General features: G+C 41.9%; 1 protein-coding gene, 1 non-coding gene and 1 pseudogene across 5 annotated transcripts in view; 2 read left to right on the forward strand and 1 right to left on the reverse strand.

Annotated features, from left to right (window-relative positions):
* Positions 1 to 2,876: 2,876 nt before the first annotated feature.
* Pin4-ps2 (peptidylprolyl cis/trans isomerase, NIMA-interacting 4, pseudogene 2) lies at positions 2,877 to 3,467 on the reverse strand (annotated as a pseudogene).
* LOC120099556 (U6 spliceosomal RNA) lies at positions 3,177 to 3,283 on the forward strand. The gene has a single exon (XR_015647172.1). It is a non-coding gene; the product is annotated as a U6 spliceosomal RNA (small nuclear RNA).
* A 4,109-nt stretch (positions 3,468 to 7,576) lies between the features above and the next one.
* Positions 7,577 to 20,247, forward strand: part of Ca5b (carbonic anhydrase 5B) — a 60,018-nt gene continuing 47,347 nt past the window's right edge. For 2 of the 4 annotated variants that reach the window (NM_001005551.3, NM_001434027.1), the window contains exons 1-2: positions 7,577 to 7,650; positions 19,977 to 20,168. In NM_001005551.3, coding sequence (NP_001005551.1) covers positions 20,027 to 20,168 — 142 coding nt within the window. In that variant the 5' untranslated portion in view covers positions 7,577 to 7,650; positions 19,977 to 20,026. Of the gene's footprint in view, positions 7,651 to 13,738; positions 13,884 to 19,976; positions 20,169 to 20,247 lie in introns of those variants that run through there. The other 2 variants (XM_087599592.1, NM_001434028.1) reach the window with 2 other exon arrangements.

Here is a 20,247-nt window from a genome sequence, read left to right on the forward strand (position 1 = left end):
ACATTATATTCTGTAAAGTTAGTTTGTATGTTTTCATATGGGTATGGGTGATTTGCCTACCTGTTGGTCTGTGCAACATTTGCATGCAGTGCCTTCAGACACAGAGGAGGGCATAGGATACCCTAGAACTGGAGTTGCAGTTTTGAGCCACAAGATGGGTGCTGGGAATTGAACCCAAGTCTTCTGGCAAAGGACAGCCGATGCTCTCTTAACCTCTGAGCCATTTCTCATCCCCCAACACTATATTCTTTAATTTTTTTGAGACAAGAGCTCTCTACACAGCATTGACTGTTATTAGAACTCACCAGACTGACCTTAAACTTACAGAGCTCAGCCTGCTGAGCAATGGGGTTTAAAGGCATATGCCCACCATACTGAACGTACTGGCTAGTTTTATGTCAACTTGGCACAAGCTATAGCCATCATGAGAGGAAGGGATCTCAGTTAAGAAAATGCCTCTAGGAGATTGTGCTGTGGCCTATAGGGCATGTTCTTAATAAGTCATTGATGGGGGAGGGTCCAGTGTACTGTGGATAGTACCACCCTGGGCTGGTGGTCCTGAGTTCTATAAGAAATCAGGCTGAGCAAGTCAGTAAGTAGCACCCCTCCCATGGCCTCTGCATTAGCTCCTGCCTCCATTTTCTTGACCTATTTGAGTTCTTGTCCTGACTTCCTTTGATGACGAGTAATGATGTGGAAGTGTAAACCAAATAAACCATTTCCTGCCCAAGGTACTTTTAGTCATGGTGCTTCATTAGAGTGATAGTAACTCTAACTAGGACATCCAGCTTTTCTTTTTGGTGAGCCTTTTGAATACGATAGTTTCATATGATTTTTCTCTTCTTCACATCATTCCCAATAACTTTTAGGCTTTGTAGGATTCCAGTTTACAATTAGAATTAGTTGATCATACTCAACCATCAAATAATCATAGGATCTGAGAAATATAAAAATGCACAAAATTTTAGGCCCTGCTTTCCAGGAAATTTCAGTTCATTCTATCAAGAGAGGAATGTTAAGGGTGTGAAAAAATGCTAGGGACACCTATGAGGGTAAGAATCCAAAGCTGTGGACTGTCACTCTAAAAAAGCAATAGAATGGTTTCTCACAGGAGGGGCTAATCACAAGAGAACTCAAGAATGTCAATTCACAAGAAACTGAAAATAAGTACCCATAGAGGCAGGACATGGACATGGCCAACTCAAGGAACTGGCTGGCTCAGAGGAACATGGGAAGGGGTGGGGTTGGTGTAGGTACTCTCATGAACCAAGCCAGGTTGGGTTCAGCTCTTAGAGAACAGAGTGGATTGTCTAACACTGGCCTTGGGGTGCAGGGTGAGTGAAAGTATGGATGTGGAAATGGCTTCAGTATAAATGACATGGGAAAAGACCATAGAAGTCACAGAGATCTACCTGCCTCTACCTCCTTAGTGCTAGGATTAAAGGCATGCGCCAATATGCCCAGCTCAACTTTATATTCTTAAAGTGAGACTTTAAGAAATCTGTAAGTTCTTATTTGTGGGTCTCAGCCTATGAATGAGCATTGTCATAGAGAGTTATATACATTAATAACCATACTGAACTTTTGTTAATTCTGGGACATTATGTTGAAATTTTTAGGTGCTATTGACATGTTATGCTTGCTTGTCTAAAATTCTCACATCTGTGCGTGGAAGTGGGAGGCAGGGACTTTTGTCTACAATTACTAATTTGACAGACTGTTGGAGTTTACTCCAAAATGTTTTTGCCATGCCCATCCAAACTTCCTTTGCCTTCATAAAGAAGTGTTGGGTACATTAGGGCATGTGGTGGCTTGAATGAGAATGGGATCCATACATTTATGTTTGAATGCTTGGTTCCCAGTTTGTGAAAGCGTTTGGAAAGGGTTAAGAGGTGTGGCCTTGTTGGAGGAGGTTTATCACTAGAGGTGGTCTTTGAGGTTTCAGAAGCCTGTACCTTTCCTAGTTAGCTCAAAATGTAAGCTCTCAGCTATGGCTCCAGTGCCATGCCTGTCTGCCTGCTGCCATGCTCCCCAGCATGGTGGTCATGGACTCACCCTCTGAAACTGTAAGCAGGCTCCCAATTAAACTCTTCTATAAGTTGCCTAAGTTATGGTGTCTCTTCACAGCAATAGAAAAGTAACTAAGACAGGCCAAATATTTTTTGTTTACCTTCTGTCATTTTCATAACAGAACCTTAAATTACTCCCCAATACATAAAGCATATAAATTATTCAGTACACCCACCCTCGCATATTAGCTATTGTTGATGTTGAGCTCTCTGCCATGGTGCAGCTGTCAACAGCCGAATGCCGAGAAGTGCTTTTGAGAACTGCAAAAGATGTTATATAAGATTTCTGTTGCTACAAATCTGAAATGCCAGACCGGTTGTTTCATGCACCTACTCAGCCATCCAGTGGCCAGTAGACATTGTTAATCAGTCACAGAACTTTTTCCTTCTGAGAATAGACTCACAGAATTTCATAGCAAATCTCACTCAGGCAGCCACTCTGAACAGATCAAAGTTGAAATGTGAATTGAAACCTACTTGCCATCCACAGGACAATAATCGAAATGCTCCCATGGTTAAGACGGCCCATTCTGGAACTGTGCACTCTACTTAATTAGCACAACCATTCGAAGAGTACAGAGAATTAGCTAACTGTAGTATGCTTCCTGATTATAACAGTGGTGTACTTGGAAGGAACCTGTGGCAGTTCCTTTGAGAGTCAGCTCTGTCCTTCCTCCATGAGTTCTAGGGATCGAGTTGGTGCTGTGATTCTTTAGGATACATATTTGCGCTTAGCTCACAATATCATCCTCATTAGAATTTGAGACTTTTCTTTGTACTACATTTTTTTCAGTCTTTCATGTAATTTTATTTTCTCCCTTTAACCATAATAATATGATATCCAAATTTTGCCTTAACTGGTGGGTCTCTAAACACAAGCTTATCCATCCCACTTATAGGCAAGGCAAAGGCTGCTTCTTGAATGGCCTCACCAAGTCACCCCCTTGTCTGGCTTTATTTTCACTATATTGGTTGGCCACTTCAGTGAATCTCATCCCAGACTTTAACTTTTCCATGGCTTCCATGATTTTTCCCATGTTTTTCACATAGAATGTGTCTGACCTTTACTGAATTGCCACCACCTTTAGGACCCTAAGACTTCTTGTCGTGCTCGCTTCGGCAGCACATATACTAAAATTGGAACGATGCAGAGAAGATTAGCATGGCCCCTGCGCAAGGATGACACGCAAATTCGTGAAGCGTTCCATATTTTTCGGGAAAGGAAATAACACTCGAAATGTATATAAGAAATACTCAAGTTAATAAAAAAAAAACAACAACAACGGAAAAAAAAAAAGACTTCTTGTCAGCACTGTCACTCCCAAAGGTTGCACCTCCTTTTCCCTCTTTTCCAGAACCACTTTTCCCCTCCGGCTGCATCTCTTGAGCTTGCGGTTGAAGTCTTCTGTACTAAAATTTAAGAAGCACTATACTTTAGAAAATCAATTGAACAAATTGTATTGGGTGCTTTCACTGTTTTTTTTTTTTTAACCATAGTATCTGATGGAAATAGCTTAAGAGAGGAGAGATTTATTTTCCCTCACAGTTCCAGAGGGCTCTTTCCACCATGGCAGGAACGGTGTGGCAGTGCAAAATAGTTCATAACATGGCGAGCCAGGAAACAGACAGATGAGGAATTCCACTTGTTTTGGTTTCCTCTCTGTTATGATGATAAGACGCGCTGGCCAAAACAACTTAGAAGAGGAAAGGATCTATTTGGTTTATACTTCCAGGTCACGTCCATCATTGAAGGAGCTCAAGCAGGAACTTGAAGCCAGGACTACTTTCTGTTCCACCTTCAACCCAAGGAAGTAATTTATAGCCAAAGAAATACAGCAGAAACCATGGAGGAACATCTTGGGTGGGCTTAATTGCAGACTCATGCATAGCTGGCTTATTGTATATAACCCAGGACCACATGCCTAGGGATTTGTGCAGCCCATAGTGGGTTTGGCCATCTACATCAACTAATAAGGAAGTTCCTCGCAATCATGTTCACTGGCCAATATGAACTGGACAAGCTTAATGGAGACGGCCTTCTTAGGTGACTCTAGGTCCATAAAATTGACAGTTAAACTAATTAGGCCACCAAGTTCTTGGCTTGCTTTCTACTCTGCTCTTTTTATTCAGTGTAGATCACCAGCCCATGGTATAGTGCTGTGTATATTCAGGGTGGGTCTTCCCAGTCTTCTCCTATGTGATTTTACATTCACCTACACAGGTATGTTTTAACATCTTCTATGTGATTTTACATTCAGTCAAGCTAACAAACCACAATGGTGGTTTTAATCTTTGAATACTAGAAGGATATTAAAATTGCCATCATACCCTTGATAGGAACAGATGGAATGCAGAGTCAATCTGTCAGCCCATTTTTAATAAGGATTTTTTTCCCATTGTGTTCAGAAACCTGATTTTTTTCCCCCTTAGTTTAAAATCGTGTTACTGACTACATTGTTTTCTATTTTAAAACGCTTATGGACGTTTTGCCTGCATGTATGCCTGTGCATCATGTGTGCACCTGGTGCCCGAGGAAACCAGAAGAGGGCATTGGCTTTACTGGAATTGGAGTTACATATGGTTGTGTTCTATCGTGTGGGTGCTGATAACCAAGTCAGGATTCTGTGTAAGAGTAGGAAGTCCTCTTAACTGATTAGCCATCTCTCCAGCTCTCAGAATTATTTTTGACCAAATAGCTGGACGCTGTGTTGCAGCCAAGTTATTAAAGTTATAACCATTACATGGGAAATTATGCCAAAGGACTTGACCTCTTTAAAACTCTTTGTTTTTCTATTATTTTCTATTCTCTCCCAGAACAAAATCTGACTTTCTCACAACTGTCTGCTTTCTCCCACAATTTCCCACTACCTGCTAACCCCCTATACCTTTTGGGAGACAAGGTCTCACCATGTATCCCTGACTGGCCCATAGACCATAGACCAGAGTGGCTTCAAACTTGCAGAAACCTACCTGCTTTTGCTAGAATTAAAGGTACATGCCATTGCGTTAGGCTTCATTTTCTTCTTATTTAACAATTAATTTTTCTCCCACAAGTCCTCATTTACTAATAATATTCTTCATTCTCACTCTTCTCTAATTACCTACCCAGACAACTTTCCTCTCTACCCAACAATTCCTCATTATGTTCTGAAGCTCTTTCTCTTACATAGTTGTAATAAAAGCATGTCACAAATGAGGCCAGGATGAGGTTAATCAAGAGTTCTGTTGTAATGTGTTCTTTTCGCTGTGTTCCTTTGAGGACAACATTTTGACGGCTCTCACCATCTTTAAGTCAGAAATGTAATGGAAGGAGAGGAAGCAAGAAAGAACTGATGTGCAATCCTAATGTTTTTATTATTGGGATGGGAAGGAGGACAGCCAGCCAGTAAATCCTATAGCTACGAGAGCAGAAATTGTGTCTTTGTGTACATTTGAAAAGGTGGGTACTCGCTAAAGATTTATGGGGGGTTTGTTGTATGAACAAGTGTACTAAGTACTATAAAATGTCCTTCTGTGTTCGCTACCCAGTAATATTCTTCCTAATGGGATAGAGAAGACCTGTGATGTGAGAAATTCAACGCATGTTACTGTATATGCACTTTATGTTACCTAAACTATGATTTGAGATAGTACATATGTGCTTGTACTATGAACAGAAAGCAATAGATGTTCGGTTTTATTATGTGCTGCTCTATTTGTAAGCAAAGTTGCTTTAAGAAGTAATTATAGGGGTTGGGGATTTAGCTCAGTGGTAGAGCGCTTGCCTAGGAAGCACAAGGCCCTGGGTTTGGTCCCCAGCTCTGAAAAAAAGAACCAAAAAAAAAAGAAGTAATTATAATTAGCAGTGGGTTATACATTTGATACTTGCTATTTTTCTAAAGATAAACTAGTTTGCCTCTTGTGTGAGATACCTGAAAGCTTTTTTAAAGAGATGTATTTTTAGGGGCTGGAGAGATGGCACAGAGGTTAAGATCACTTCCTGCTCTGGCAGAACATGAGGGTTTGGTTCCCAGCACCAACATGGCAGCTCATAACCATCCATACTTCCAGTTCCAGGGATCCAACACTCTCTTCTCTTCTCCATGGGCACGCATATGGTATATATATATATATATATATATATATATATATATATATATATATATATATATATATGTTTACAAAACGCTCAAGCATATGAAGAAATTTTTTTACCTGAAAAAATTGTTTTAAGGAAAAAAGTGCATATTCATGGAATTGAAGAGAAGGACTTGTGACTATTAAATCCTTTCTACCTATCAACTCCTTGCTACATCTTTCTTTTCGATTTTTTTTGGGGGAGAGGAGTCATCACATCCCAACCTGAGTTGGGGTAACATCTAACCATCAGCACCTTGAGGTTCGTCTTGTTTGCCAGAAGAGGATCAACACCATAAATGTGATTTGAATGAATAAGTCAAAGATTTAAGTACAAGAGCAGCAAGCTAGTTGTAACTTCTCCACTTTTCTTTCGGGGCAGGGGACTGGAAGGGGGAAGGATAACTGAATGCATACTCTCAGAGCACTGAGTCACAACCAGAGTTTCAGTTTAATGTCAAAACAACCAGTCTCGATATAGTAAGAAGGTGCTTGTCACCTAAGAAAAATCATCTGTAAGAGACTACAGGAAAGACTTGAGCCTGTCTGTTTGCTGCCTCTGCCTCTGCCTTGCATTTAAAGTTAGATAAGGCCAGTGTACTAGAACACAATGCCATGGTCCTGCCTTTTTAAGTTAGGTTTTTATAATTTATTTTTATTTTTAAAGTTTATTGGTGTTTTGTCTGCACGTGTGTCTTGTATGAGGGTGTCAAAAGCCCTGGAACTGGAGTTAGACGGGTAGGAGAGCTGCCAAGTGGATGCTTGGGAGTTAAACCCAGGTCCTCGGGAAGAAGAGTCAATTTTCTTTTCCACTGAGCCATCTCTCCAGCTCCTTTCTCGTTTTAAAAGGATATACAAACCGGCTGGAAGAACCATGAACCTACAGTTCAAGTTCAGAGGATGTTTAGAAACTTGGGTAAGTTGAGCTGAATGGTAATGGGAAAGAAAGCATCCAGCATTTCTTTCCCTAGTGATGTCGCCTCTCCCTAGCATGTCAAAATCATGATATTCTAAAATGGATGAAACTTGAGGAAAGACACTTTTTAGACCAGGCTTTTAGGCCAGCATTCTGATTTTATCCAAGAAATGTTGCTTTTATCCCAGAAACGTTGCCTGTGGCAGGCAGAGAAGGGAGCAAGCAGGGTTGACCCGGGTTGGGAAGTTCTCCTTCCCCCCTCCCCTTCTGAAGGAACTCAGAGGCGTGGCTCGGGCTGTGGGGCGTGGCTTAAGTAGAAGCGGTCTGTTAAGCCAGAGTAGAGGCACGCCAGGTCTAAATGGGGCGGGATTAGGGCGGTCCCTAATGGCTCTTGCAATGCTAGAAGTGCCGGGGGCGTGGCTTCTGGGAGGCGTGGCGCGGGTGCCAAGGGGCGAGGCCTTGATGGACAGTAGCCAGTCGCAGCTCCTGGGAAGCTAACTTGCGGGTGGCACTTGTTAAGGACTGTTGGACAAACGGAGAAACGTCCAGGTAAGGATGGGCAGCCTAACGGAGTGGGAACCTCAGGGAGGTTGAAAAGACTCAGAGAGGACCGCAACTCTACTCCCGACAAATTCGGCAGTGACAGCTGTTGGTTCTGCTAGTCGTGCCTCAGTTCCAGCGAGGCTGACTGGGCTTCATCCTCTCTGCCCTAACCCCTTTTCTTTACTATTGGGAGTCACCAGAATCCTCCACATTTTTTTTTCACTTGAGAGAATTTGGGGGGTGGGGCACAGGAGGAGCAGTCCCTTGTGAGGGCATGTTGCCAGAGTTGGTTGAACCTAAGTAAAAATGTTCATCCTGTTTAAAAAACAGCTGGGAGACATGGGTAATTGCTATCAGTTCCGAGGTTGCATAGAAACTGAGGCACAGTTAAGACTCTGGTGTTTTCTTCTTCATCCCCACCCCCACTTAGCCCGGAGCTGGTGACAGGCTCACAGCCATCCCTAAACTGTGGAGCACTATCACAGCACTGCTTGCAAAAATCAGAAACTTTTTCACTGTAGCCTTAACTTTTTATGCCACGCCCTAGACCTAGAGGAGAGCTACCTCAAAAATATAGAATGGTTGGTAGCTGTTATTGTTTGCAACATTCCTTGTTAAGTATTTCTGCCCTGGGGCTGGTGGCAGCTTTTCGATATTAATTTCAGTGCCCTCCCTTTATATGTTTGAGAAACATTTGGCGCTAATGGGCACACCTTAGTTCTGGACAATGCGTGCCTTCTTAGCCGTTAAAAACTACATTGCTCTCTGCTTCCTGGTCTCCTTTGTCGGTAATCTGGTGTCTTTACATGTTCAAAGGCTTGGCTAGATTATGAACAGAACAGAAGTAAGCTCCATTTTTTTCTTGTGGGTGAAACTGCCATGGATCTCTGAGCAATCCCTGCACAATACCCAGAGTAGCTGATGTTCACAGGACATAGAAATTTTTTTCTTATTCTTAGGAGTTTGTCCTTAATTCACAACTTTTAAAATCAGGCTAGAATGCCTTGAGAGCCCAAAGCAGCAAGGTACCACTCTCAGATGGGAGTCATGCTCCCAGGGAAAAAGTGGGTGAGAGGAGGAAACTGGGCTTGCCAATCTCAAGATTTGGCAAGATAATCTCTAATTCAGATTTGAGGAGTTGCAAAAGGCCTGCTTCCTTTTGAAATCAGGAGTCAATCTAATGAGAAATGCACAGTTTCTTTCCATGTGATTGTAACCTTTATTCAGAGTACATTTTCTTTCTGTCTGCTTTTCACAGAGAAAGTTAAATCAGGCAGAGTTCACATGACTTATCACAGTAAATACACAGTTCATCAATGATTCTTTAGTACCTTTTCACACTTTCTCCTCTATACATTTCTAAGTCTACAAAACATCAGACATGTCAATAAAATCCAAGGGTTTACATGAAGAATCAGTGCTAGCAAAGGGCACATCTGTGTGGAAAACTTAGCTTCCCCATGGCACATTGGTACATCTCTCTGAGCAAATGGAGACATGGGTGACTTTTCATGAAACACAGTAATATGTTGTGGTAGATCATGTGATATGTTTGGTAGTTAAACTTTATTTACTGTTTAACAAGATTGGACAGTATGAGTTCAATAAGTAAGTTATAAATAACTCTCAAGAAATTTACTTTCAGTTTAACAGAAAGGATTGACCGTAGATCAAGAATTGTTATAGGTAGTGTAGCCTAGCAGTAATTAAACTGAATTTCTACTTACTTCGATTTTCTTCAAACTCTGTTCATGCCTGACCATCAACTTTCAGTTCTGTCTGGATTCATTATTCCTTTGTGGGCAGGTGCACCCTTAATTGTCCCTTTCTGCCAGCCTTCCTTGGTACACCTGTAACTCTTGGAGGGAGTTGATTTGTGTGTGTGTGTGTGTGTGTGTGTGTGTGTGTGTGTGTGTGTGTGTGTGTGTGTGTAGTTTTGTTAACTTCTCCTGGGCACCAGAAATGCATTGCCAACTACCTTGGAGCTTTCCTCTTGGCTCTCCCCTTGGTGTCTCCAATTGGGTATAATAGATGGTAAGACCGCCATGTTTCCTCGTTTCTCATGCCAGGTTCTGTTTCTCTGTTCAAGGATTAATTTTTATTCTGCCAGCTGTACACTCTTGATGCCTTCTTCTATTTGTTCATTGAGTGTGAGCCCTACTCCCTTCCTTTTAATATCAAACTAGCATTCTACCACTGAGCTACATTCCCAGCACTCTCAGGGCCATTTTGTGGCTGTTGTTCATTTGCTTTTTTGGTTTGTTTTTCTCTGACTGGCCTGGAATTTGCTCTGCAGCCAAGGCTGATGACAAACTCATCATGATCCTCCTGCCTCAGCTCCCCAAGTTCAGGGATTATAGATGTGTAACATATGCAGCTCCAAGGCAACTTTTAGTATGTAATAGTAAGTAATTATTCATTCATATATATCATACATATACATAATATATATCATATATCACATATATATCATATATATTCCTTTGGTCAAAAAATCCTCATTTTGCCCTCATTTTCCTGAGAATACTGTTCTCAGCCTGGGACAACTTTTTTCACCAGGTAACATCTGGCAATGTACAGAGATAATTTTGTTTTTCCAACTCTGGTGTAGGTGCTAGTAGTTTCTAACTGAAGCCTAAGATAGTAGGAATGCAAATAAACACCCCACCATTCACAAGACAGTCCCTAGAAACCAGAAGTCTTCTAGTTAACAATGCCAATTTTGATCAGCCTCGATTTAGAGAAAGAGCCCATTATTATGGTCAAGAAATCTACAGTATGTGACATCTGCCTCTGGATCTCATTGGCTCCTTGTTTTTTTCCTGATCACTTTGCTTTGGCCTTATTAGCCTCCTTACTGCCCCTTTAATATGGCCAGTGTGTTCTTACTTTTGGATCTTGCACAAACATTTTGTTTACTTAGAATTCCCCTTCTTGAAGCTATTTAATAAAAGGGGTATTTAACAGTACCCCTTTCAGTCCATATCTCAAATGTCACCTTGTCAGTTAGGCCAAATATAACACTCCCAGTCCGGTGGCACTCCAGATTTACTATGTCCTGATCTATAGTTCATTGAACATACTTGAATAGAATCTATAACTGACTACTCCATAACTACTTGTTTACTATCTGTTTCTTCCTATTAAAACCTAAGCTTCACATCTTTGCTTTGTTCCCCTGAGCCTAGAAGAGTGTCTGGCATTTAACAGATGTTCAGTTGCTATATTGAAGAAACTAAAAACGAACAAAGGGTGACTGAAATAATCACATTCTCCTTGACTTCTCTGGCTCCCCTCTGCCTGCTGCTACCTGTCCTGTGCTCTGCTGCCAGAGCCACCAGAAATCATCCATTACATGGAAGGACATCCAAAACGCTTCTAGCCACTTGGACACTTGTGTTCTCCCAATTGAATCTCAGATCCTCATCCAGCCCTGCCTTCCACTGTAAGCCCTGCTATCTCCTAGGCCAGTGCAATTTTAGGTATTCATAGAAGACTTGGGGTGCTGGAAAGGAGGTTCAGATATCTTTTCACCTAGTTTCAAGAAAGAGATTTTGAATTAAGTATATTTAATAGTAATATATAAATATATCTGTGGCCTCGTGCAATATATGTGTGTGTGTATATGTGTTTGTATGTATGCGTATGTGTATGTATGTGCACATAAACGCCTGTGTGTGTGTGTGTGTGTGTGTGTGTGTGTGTGTGTGTGTGATATAACCCAGGCTGGACTTGAACTCCCTACATAGCTCTAAGGATGACTTTAAAGTTCTCCTGCCTCTACTTCCTGAGTTCTGAGAACTAGGACAATAGGCCTGAGCCACCATGTGCTGTTTGTGGGGTGCTATTGATCAAACACAGGGCTTCATACATTTTAGGCAAGCACAGCACCAGCTGAGCCGCACCCTCAGTCCTGTTGTTTGTTTTTTTCCCCATAGAACACAACAGTCTGAAGAGTCAGGGCCCCGTACAGGGATATCAGCAACAGAGGTACAGATTTCCAGAATACTGCAGGTCCTTCTGGAGAATTACAAAGAGTGTAAGGGTAACCTTAGGTCTTCTTAAGCCTTCCTGACCCCTACCCCTAAGAAAGCCAGTCTTGATCTGCATAGGCCTTGCTTCTGGGACAGGACCATGAGCCTGTCACATGACATACAACCCTGTTACCTGACAGGGTGATTGTTGAGTGTGAGGCATTCAGCAAGGTGTCCTAAAGGCCTTTTGTTCATTCTCTGCTTGCCAAATAACCCAGCCTTACGTCAGGGGTTTCCTGATGACTGAGTGAAGGGATGAAGCCATAGGCAAGACTTTTCTTGGAAGCATGCTAACAGGTCTAAGGTCCCCAGAGTGTACCTGTGCAGAACCTTGTGCTCTGGCCATGTGTATGGCCATGCATGTGTTTGTTCAGTTCTTGTGCCCAGCCACTGTACCCTTGGCCTTGTCTTATCACAACCTTCCATTTGAAGGCTGAGCTAGCATACTCCTTCTCTTGAGTACACACTGTACCTGGTATTATGTTTCCTGAACGTTACTAAGTCTCCCACTTACACGGTTAGCAAGAAAGGAGTCAGTTTGTCTGTGGAGCCTTTGCCTATGTACCCAACACTGCCATTGCTCGAGGGATAAAGCTAAGTTCTGCCCATTTCCACATCAATTGCCCTCCTTGGCTTTGGTGCCTAATCACCCACCCTCCTCGTGTCACCACTCTGTCGGAAACGTTCCTTGTCCTTCTCTTTACTCTCACCCCTCCTGTTGAATCCTCTCTGATGCCTCTACCCTGAAACTTAGAACCCCTGCCTCTTGTGGTCTCATTGCACTAAGCTGTGGCTGTCATTGCATCTAGGCTTAATGAAGAGATTCCTGTTCTATTACACTGGCCACAAAGGAAGAAACAGACACATAGTCTAGAGATGAGCAAGGGGTGGGGAGGAGGTATTACTTAATAAGTACAGAGTTTACACTGGCGATGAAGAAATTGGTTTGAGCACAGATAGGAGTGATGGCAACATAGCTTTATGAATGCTTTTGAATTTGTAGAACTGAAATTGGTTAAAATGGTAATTATGCATGTTTTATCATACATTTTTAGAGGTAGGAAGAAACTAAAGTATTTGGTTTTCCTCATAGAGTGCAAGTTTTGGGGGTGGGGAGCTGGCATATTCCTTCGTCAGTGTGGAAGTACACTGCTGTCCACTGTGGCTTCAGTGTGGGAATGCAACTCAATTCAGAGAAAGCACAGAGCTGAGCAAGTTTCCCTTATATTTCCTGATAGTTTTGAAATTCCACATTAGTTTCAAATCAGTTTTATAGAGGAAATACAGAGTGGTTGCAGTTGTTTGGTATTACTGGCTTTTAAAAATGACATTTAAAATCATCCCGAACTGCTGGCTGTAGCACTGCAGGCCTAGACCCCAACACTAGGGACAAAGGAGCAAAGATTCCCTGTAGGTTCAAGACCAGCCTGGGCTGCCTAGTGAGTTCCGGCCTGAACAGGGCAACAGAGTGAGACTTGGTCTCAAAAAAAAAAACCTAAAGTGAGGGGAAGCCAGGCATGGCTATGCATGTTTTTAATCCCAGTACTTGGAAGGCAGAGGCAGGTAGATCTCTCTGAGTTCAAGGTCACAGTGGTGTATGTAGCCAGTTCCGGGCCTGCCAGGGCTACCAAGTGAGTTAGACATTCTCAAAAAACAAAAACAAAAGAAAACAACAACAACAACAACAACCACACATACACACACACATACACACACATACATACACACACATACACACACACATACATACACATACACACACACACACACACACACACACACACACACACACACACACACACATATGCAGAAAGCCCCAAAATAACAATCCAAAACTGATATCTTCTTAGTTTTCGGGCTGATATCATGAATAGCATTTTGGCTTTGGATCATACTAGCATTTGTAGTATTTATGTAATGCTAAAGTTTTCAGAGTTTCTTCTCATTATTTGCACTGTTTGAACTCATGGTGTTATTGAACAAATGTGCTTCCTGTTCCTCTAGTTCTGAATTCTTGCTTAACTTGCTCCCCCTCCCCGCCCCCGATCCCACCCCTAGCCAGGGTAGCCTTAGATATCTTGGAACTAGTTCTGCAGACCCAGGCTAGCCTCAGATTTACAGAGCTCCACATCCTCCTGCCTCCAGAGTGCGAGGATTAAGAGTGCTTGCTATGGCCGCCTGGCTGATTCTTGCTTAAGTGTAAGGGTAAGTCCTAACCTCGCGCTCTTCAATTCACATAATCATTTTATTCAACCTCAGTGCAGCCGAACAGTATACAGTTTCAGGCTAAACATAGATTTCCAAGTAAGAAAGTAAAGTTTTTAATCTGAATTCTCACCCAACCTTAAGATGTTTACTCTAAGGTTGATACTGAGCTCTATAGGATTAATGGGCTTTGTGCTAGTTTTCTTAATGTTTTGAAAATTTGATAGTTTTCATGTCCTCTTATTCACACCATCAGAGGTGATTCTATTTACTTTTTTTTTTATTGTGAAACAGGATTTTTTTCCTATGAAAATACAGCCACAGGGCAAATTAATAAGATATCTGAGCTTTGCTTTAAAATAACTCAGAGAGGGGCTGGAGGGAGAGCTCAGCAGTTGAGAGCTCTTAGTGCTGATTCGGAACACCAAGGTTCAGGTCACAGAATCCACGCCAGGTGCTCACACTTCAAATAACTCAAGCTTGGTGGTGGTGGTGGTGGTGGTGGTGGTGGTGGTGGTGGTGGTGGTGGTGGTGATAGGGATCTGACACCCACTTCTGGCCTCTGATGCTCCTACATGCATGTGGTACACACATACACATACACATAATCTACACAAGTAAACTTTAAAAATCTTTAATAGGACCCAAGAGGAAGTGGAAGTTTTAATAAAATCATGATTATTAGTGGATAGGTAATTGTTGAAATAGAATGTTGGATCTGTAGCTGGGTTTAATACAGTATTTCCCATTATACAGTCATCCTTTAATATTCATGGGGAATGATGGTATGAAATACTCAGAAACCAAAATCTGAAGATGCTCAACTTTTTTATATAAAATGATATACTCAACATATATACATATATTGAAATATCTTATAGTCCTCTGTAAATGTGCTTAATTTTAAGTACTTATTATGTTAAATATTTTCATTTATTTTTTTGTTGTCCCCTTTTTGTAAAGAGTCTTACTAGATAGCCGAGACTAGTCTCAAATTAGAAATCTTCTTACGTCAGCCTCTCAAGTGCTGTCACTATAGGTTTGTGCCCTGGCACCCAGTGAAAAACAAATTTAAATTATAAAATAATTCAAACCGAATAGAAGTGTTATGTGTCCAACACAGGTGCAATTCTTTTAAAAATATTTTTGATTCATGTTTGGCTGAATCCATGCATGCAAGTACAGCGGCCCCACTATATGAAATTGAAGTTTTCCATAATAAAAGACTAAGAAAAGAAAACAGAATCAGTTGATGAATTGAGGTGGTGAGTGGGCTATTGTTCTGTAAGGCTGCTCAGTTAATTCAGTTAAAGAATATATTTGAAAACAAGCTATTATGTTAAGACACTCTCAAGATAGTGTGTGTATCTTCCTCAGTTATCCTTTTTTTTTAAAGACAAGGTTGGGAGACCTTGAACTGAGAGTTCACAAGTTGACTAGATTAGCTGACCAACAAGCTGTAGAGATTCTCTGCTTACCTCGCCCTGAGATTACAGGCCTGCTCTGCAACCCCCACCTTTTTACACAGATGCTGGAGATTGGCTCAGAACCTTACACATGCACACCAGCTGATTTACGGGCTGAGCGGTCTCCCCACCCCTAGCATGCCAATCTTTTTATAGTTTCTTACAAGATTATGTTCAAATACTGAATCAGGCTTGGTATATGTGCTTTATCCAAATATATATACATTCAAAATCATGATAATATAAAAAAATTGAGTAACTTTGGTTTGAGAATTTGAAATACCTTTTGAGCTAACTTACACACAGTTTAGAAATCGCTTGCGTAAAACCCCTAGGACGAGAGTCAGGACTAAAAATGAGGACTCTCACTGGCTTTCACAAACTTATTTCTCTTCTTGTTTGAGGGACGCCCTTTGCTGCTCCAGGATGTGCATTTGACAAAGTGATGCTCACTGCATGCTGGCCACTGGGTGAGAGGCTGCCTAGGGCGTTGGTTTGTTGACATTTAACTGTTCTGCTTGGAGCCTTTGACTACCCCTTGTAGAGTAACTATGGGAAGTAACTCTGCTCTTGTTTTTACTGGACACCGCTGTGGTTGCTGGTGACTTCTCTCTCCTTTTACTTAAGGTTCCCCACCTTCCTCCCTCATAGATGGAAAGGAGCAAGATTAGGGATAGCAGTACAGAGGGCAACAGCCAGCTTCTGGCTACTGGTTAGCAGGGATGCGCTTGAAGAGGAGAGGGGAATAGAATCGCATCCTTTGCTTCCGTGCTTTGTCACTGGAGGGAGGGGGTCAGGAGGCCAGTTTTCTGCATGTGTAATTTTCATTTTTTTCATCTTACATTCTTCCTGGGAAGAACACTTCAAGTCTGTATTGAAATACTCCTGGAGACTCTTCCAATTTCTTTCTCTCTCTCTGTCTCTCTCTGTCTCTCTGTCTCTCTGTCTCTCTCTGTCTCTCTGTCTCTGTCTCTCTGTCTCTGTCTCTGTCTCTGTCTCTGTCTCTGTCTCTCTCTCTCTCTCTCTCTCTCTCTCTGTGTGTGTGTGTGTGTGTGTGTGTGTGCACGCACACCTGTGTGCCTTTGCTCCCTAGGCAAGCTCAAACCGTTGAGGGCTGCCTTTTCCATCACCAGCTGAAACTGTGCTGTTGTAAATGGTAAACACCATCCTGTGAAATGGTTTGCTGCATCTTTCTCTGGTTCTTGGCTGTATAAAAATACAAACGTTGAGATAAAAAGTCCCAACTTCTTTAAGTGAAAAATTCAGTGGCACTTAAACTCTTCACAGTTTTGGCCAACCATCACCTCTATTTAGTTCCAAGATATTCCATCACCTCCAAAACAACCCCTTGCCCACTAAGTGTCCCGTTACTGCTTCCTTCTCGCTCACGTCCTAGCAGCCATCAGCCTCTGTGGACAGTTTCCTTTTCTCAGCACTACTGGGGGTTGGCTCAACCTCATATAAGACAGCGCAGACCTCATGGTAAGACCATGCATTTTACTTTACAACATATGAGAAATTCTGCCCACTCTGTTTCAGCTGTGACATGTACAGGATGTTAGGTTGTATTTTGGTAGTCATTCTGAGCAAGACTATTTTAAATTCATATTTATTATTATTTTGATGCATGGGTGGGTATGTATACATGTGTCAGTGAGAGGACAAGTTCTGCAACTTTCCAGACATGAGCTTTGTCTTTCCACCATGGGGATCAAACTCAAGTCCCCAGGCTTCTATGGCCTTGACCTTTACCCACAGAGCTCTCTCGTGCTCTCCCATGTCCCTTTTTGACATAGGGTTTTATGTAGCTCAGGGTGGCCTCAAACTAACTATGTAACCAAGGATAGTTTTGAATTTCTGATCCTACTGCCTCCATTTTCAAAGTATTGGGATTATAGGCACATAGCATTACACTGGCTTTGATCAACATTTTTCCATCTTTAAAACACTCGGGTCCCAAAAGATGTTTAGCATGTCCCACCAGTTAACAAGTCTGGTGTAGATTGCATTTGAAGTAGAAATGACAAAGCCATTGACTTTTTTTAAAAGGTATTTGTTCACCACAATATCCTCGTTTAAAACAAACAGGTACTAATGGCATATTTTCTTGTTTATGTTTTAGTCAGCAGTGGTGGTAAAGACTAATGTGTAAATGTGAGTTTGTCCTAGTTAGCATTACCTGTCAACTCTGTTATGTCTGTATCTATAAGGGATTGTCTTGACTATTAACTGATGTCAGAGGGCCCAGCCCACTGTGGGCAGCACCATTCCCTGGGCCATCCCTGGGTCCTGGGCTATATAAGAAAGCTAGCTGAGCTTGAGCCAGAGCATGCCATCAAGCAAGCGAGCCATCATGCAGCATTCTTTCATGGTTATCTGCTTCAAGCTCATGCTTCAGTTCCTGCCCTGATCCACTTAATGATGGACTGTGACCTGGAAGTGTAAGCTGAAATATACAGCAACAGAGAGGAAACAGGCTTTTTCCCTCTAGCAGAATAACATAAAATCATGTATCAGGATTTACTATCTTTGTATGACTTTTGTCACTCTGAATCACAATATCCAACACAGTATCTGGAACAAAGGAAATGATATGATAATAAATGTTGAAACAGCAACAAAAAGCGTTGAGAGAATTCCCACCTTGAGTGCCTAGGTTGGAGTCACACTCTGGGATTTTCTTATTAGATTAGCAAGACTTAGTGGATCTTTTAGGTCCTAGAAGAAGAGATATGAGATGCTCCTCTGAAAGGGTATATCAAAAATATAAACAATGCGGTCTGGGGGTATAACTGTGGTAAAGAACTTGCCTGGCATACTTGAGACCCTGGGATAGTTAACACTGCAATAAATAAAACAAAACAATACAAAACAAAACAAAATCCTAGGAAAGACCATTAGTACTGTTCCAAATGTCTCAGTCCTCAGTTCTTAAAATTGGTATCAACAACTTTACCAACTATAAGGAAACCTTCTCAAATCCTCAAATCCATGTTTTATTATTATTTTTTGATGTTATGTTGTATATAGGTATTTTATCTGCATGTATGTCTGTGTACTACTACATGCTTATAGAGCCTATGGAGACCAGAAAGAGGGCTTTGGATCCCCGAGAACTGGAGTGACAGATAGTTGTGAGCCACCATGTGGGTCCTGGGAATCCAATCCAAGTGTTCTGGAATAGCAGCCCATGCTGTTAACTGCTCTCCAGTCCCCAAACCCATGCTTTGTAAGGCACTGCCCCCAAGAGATGCAGCTCTGACCAAGAAAGATACAACTTCTCCCACTTGGGGCTTAGGCTCTGGGTAGAATGGAATTGTAAACTGCATTTCTCATTAGCTACTTAGTGCGGCTGTGATAAGTACCAAGAAGAGGATGTTAGGCTAACATGGTGAGCACAGGGTCAGGGGAAGCATTAAGGAAGTGGCTCTGTAATCACTCACAAAGGTAAGAAGGGATTGACCAGGCACAAAAGGCAGAAGAGTGGCTTTAGGAATGGATGTGGTTTTGAAAGAGGTCATTCTTTTTTTTTAATTTCAGAACTTGTTTGTTCACTTGTTACAAGCGTTTTCAGGAGAAGTTAGTGAAGCAATAGTGGGCCAGGGGTGAGGGACTGCTGGAAGGGAACCCTTCCGAGTTGATGTCACCAGAAACTGTGGACCGTGTAGTGAATACCTTGCAAAGCATTGCCTTTGAGACATTCACAGTGGATGTGTGAGTGGTAGACACAAAGTTCAAGACTTAACATTGTCCATGTCTCCTGCGTTCCAGGGCCAGTTTTACATGAAAAACTGGCAAGAGTCACAGGTTATACTTAAGCTTAGATTTCAAAACCACCGGCAACTAATTTGGCAGGATGTATTTACTGTTGGTTTTCTTTTTAAGATTTCTTTATTTATGTAGGTGAGCACTCTACATGTATGCCCTTATGACAGAAGAGTATGAGACAGAAGAGGGCATCTGATCCCATTACATGGCAGTGAGCCATCATGTGTTCTCTGAGAATTGAACTCAGGACCTCTGGATCAGCAGCTAATGCTATTAGCTACTGAGCCATCTCTCCAGCCCTTGCTGTTGTTGTTTTTGTGGAGTTTTTTATTTATTTATTTTTTGTTTTGTTTTTTTAAAGCAAGCTCCTTTCAGGCAGCCTGAATAAGAAAATAAATCATTTCTTTCTGGCTATTTTTTTTAAGGAAGCCAGAAAGAAATGATTTATTTTCTTATTCAGGCTGCCTGAAAGGAGCATTAATCATTGAACTCTTCCCATATATAAATACCATACTGGATAACTAATTACGACTTGAGACAATACATTTTCTTTTAATTTGAAGGAATGGTAGGAACCACAGTCTTTATTTATATGTATGAAGAAGAATCTTTTCTCTGGGCCTCTAACGTTTGCCAACTCTGAGGGAACTGCCAAGCTCTTGAGTCAGTCCTCCCTCAGAGCCCTGCATGCCACCAAGGCACTCAGTTTGAAAAAGAAGAGTGAATGAACTATCACCTCTCCTTGCCCCTCCCCCACATCAGGATGGGAACCAGCCTTCCCAGTGTTGTTCTCTCCCAGGTTTCCTTGTGCTTTTCGCTGCTTGTCACCTTTAGCTTTCCTTCCTCTGTCCTCCTCCAGGTTTTAGGCTCCTGAGCTGTTTAGTCATTGCTGAGTGTTCCAAGCTAAAGATGACAGTGATGAGTCACCTGAGAGTGAGTCTACAAGTCTCTTCGTGCACGCTGCTGTGGAGACGGTTCCGGGTTCCGAGGTTGGTGCCACTGAGGTCCTGCAGTCTGTATACCTGCACATACAGAACCAGGAATCGAGCCTGTGAGTACTCCACTCCTTTAAGAGAGTAAAAAGGTTGGTTGCTAATCACCTGTAGACATTCCAGTGTGGGCTCCTACAC

Source organism: Rattus norvegicus, chromosome X (genome assembly GCF_021556685.1).
Source record: "Rattus norvegicus strain SHRSP/BbbUtx chromosome X, alternate assembly SHRSP_T2T, whole genome shotgun sequence".
Taxonomy (NCBI): Eukaryota; Metazoa; Chordata; class Mammalia; order Rodentia; family Muridae; genus Rattus; species Rattus norvegicus.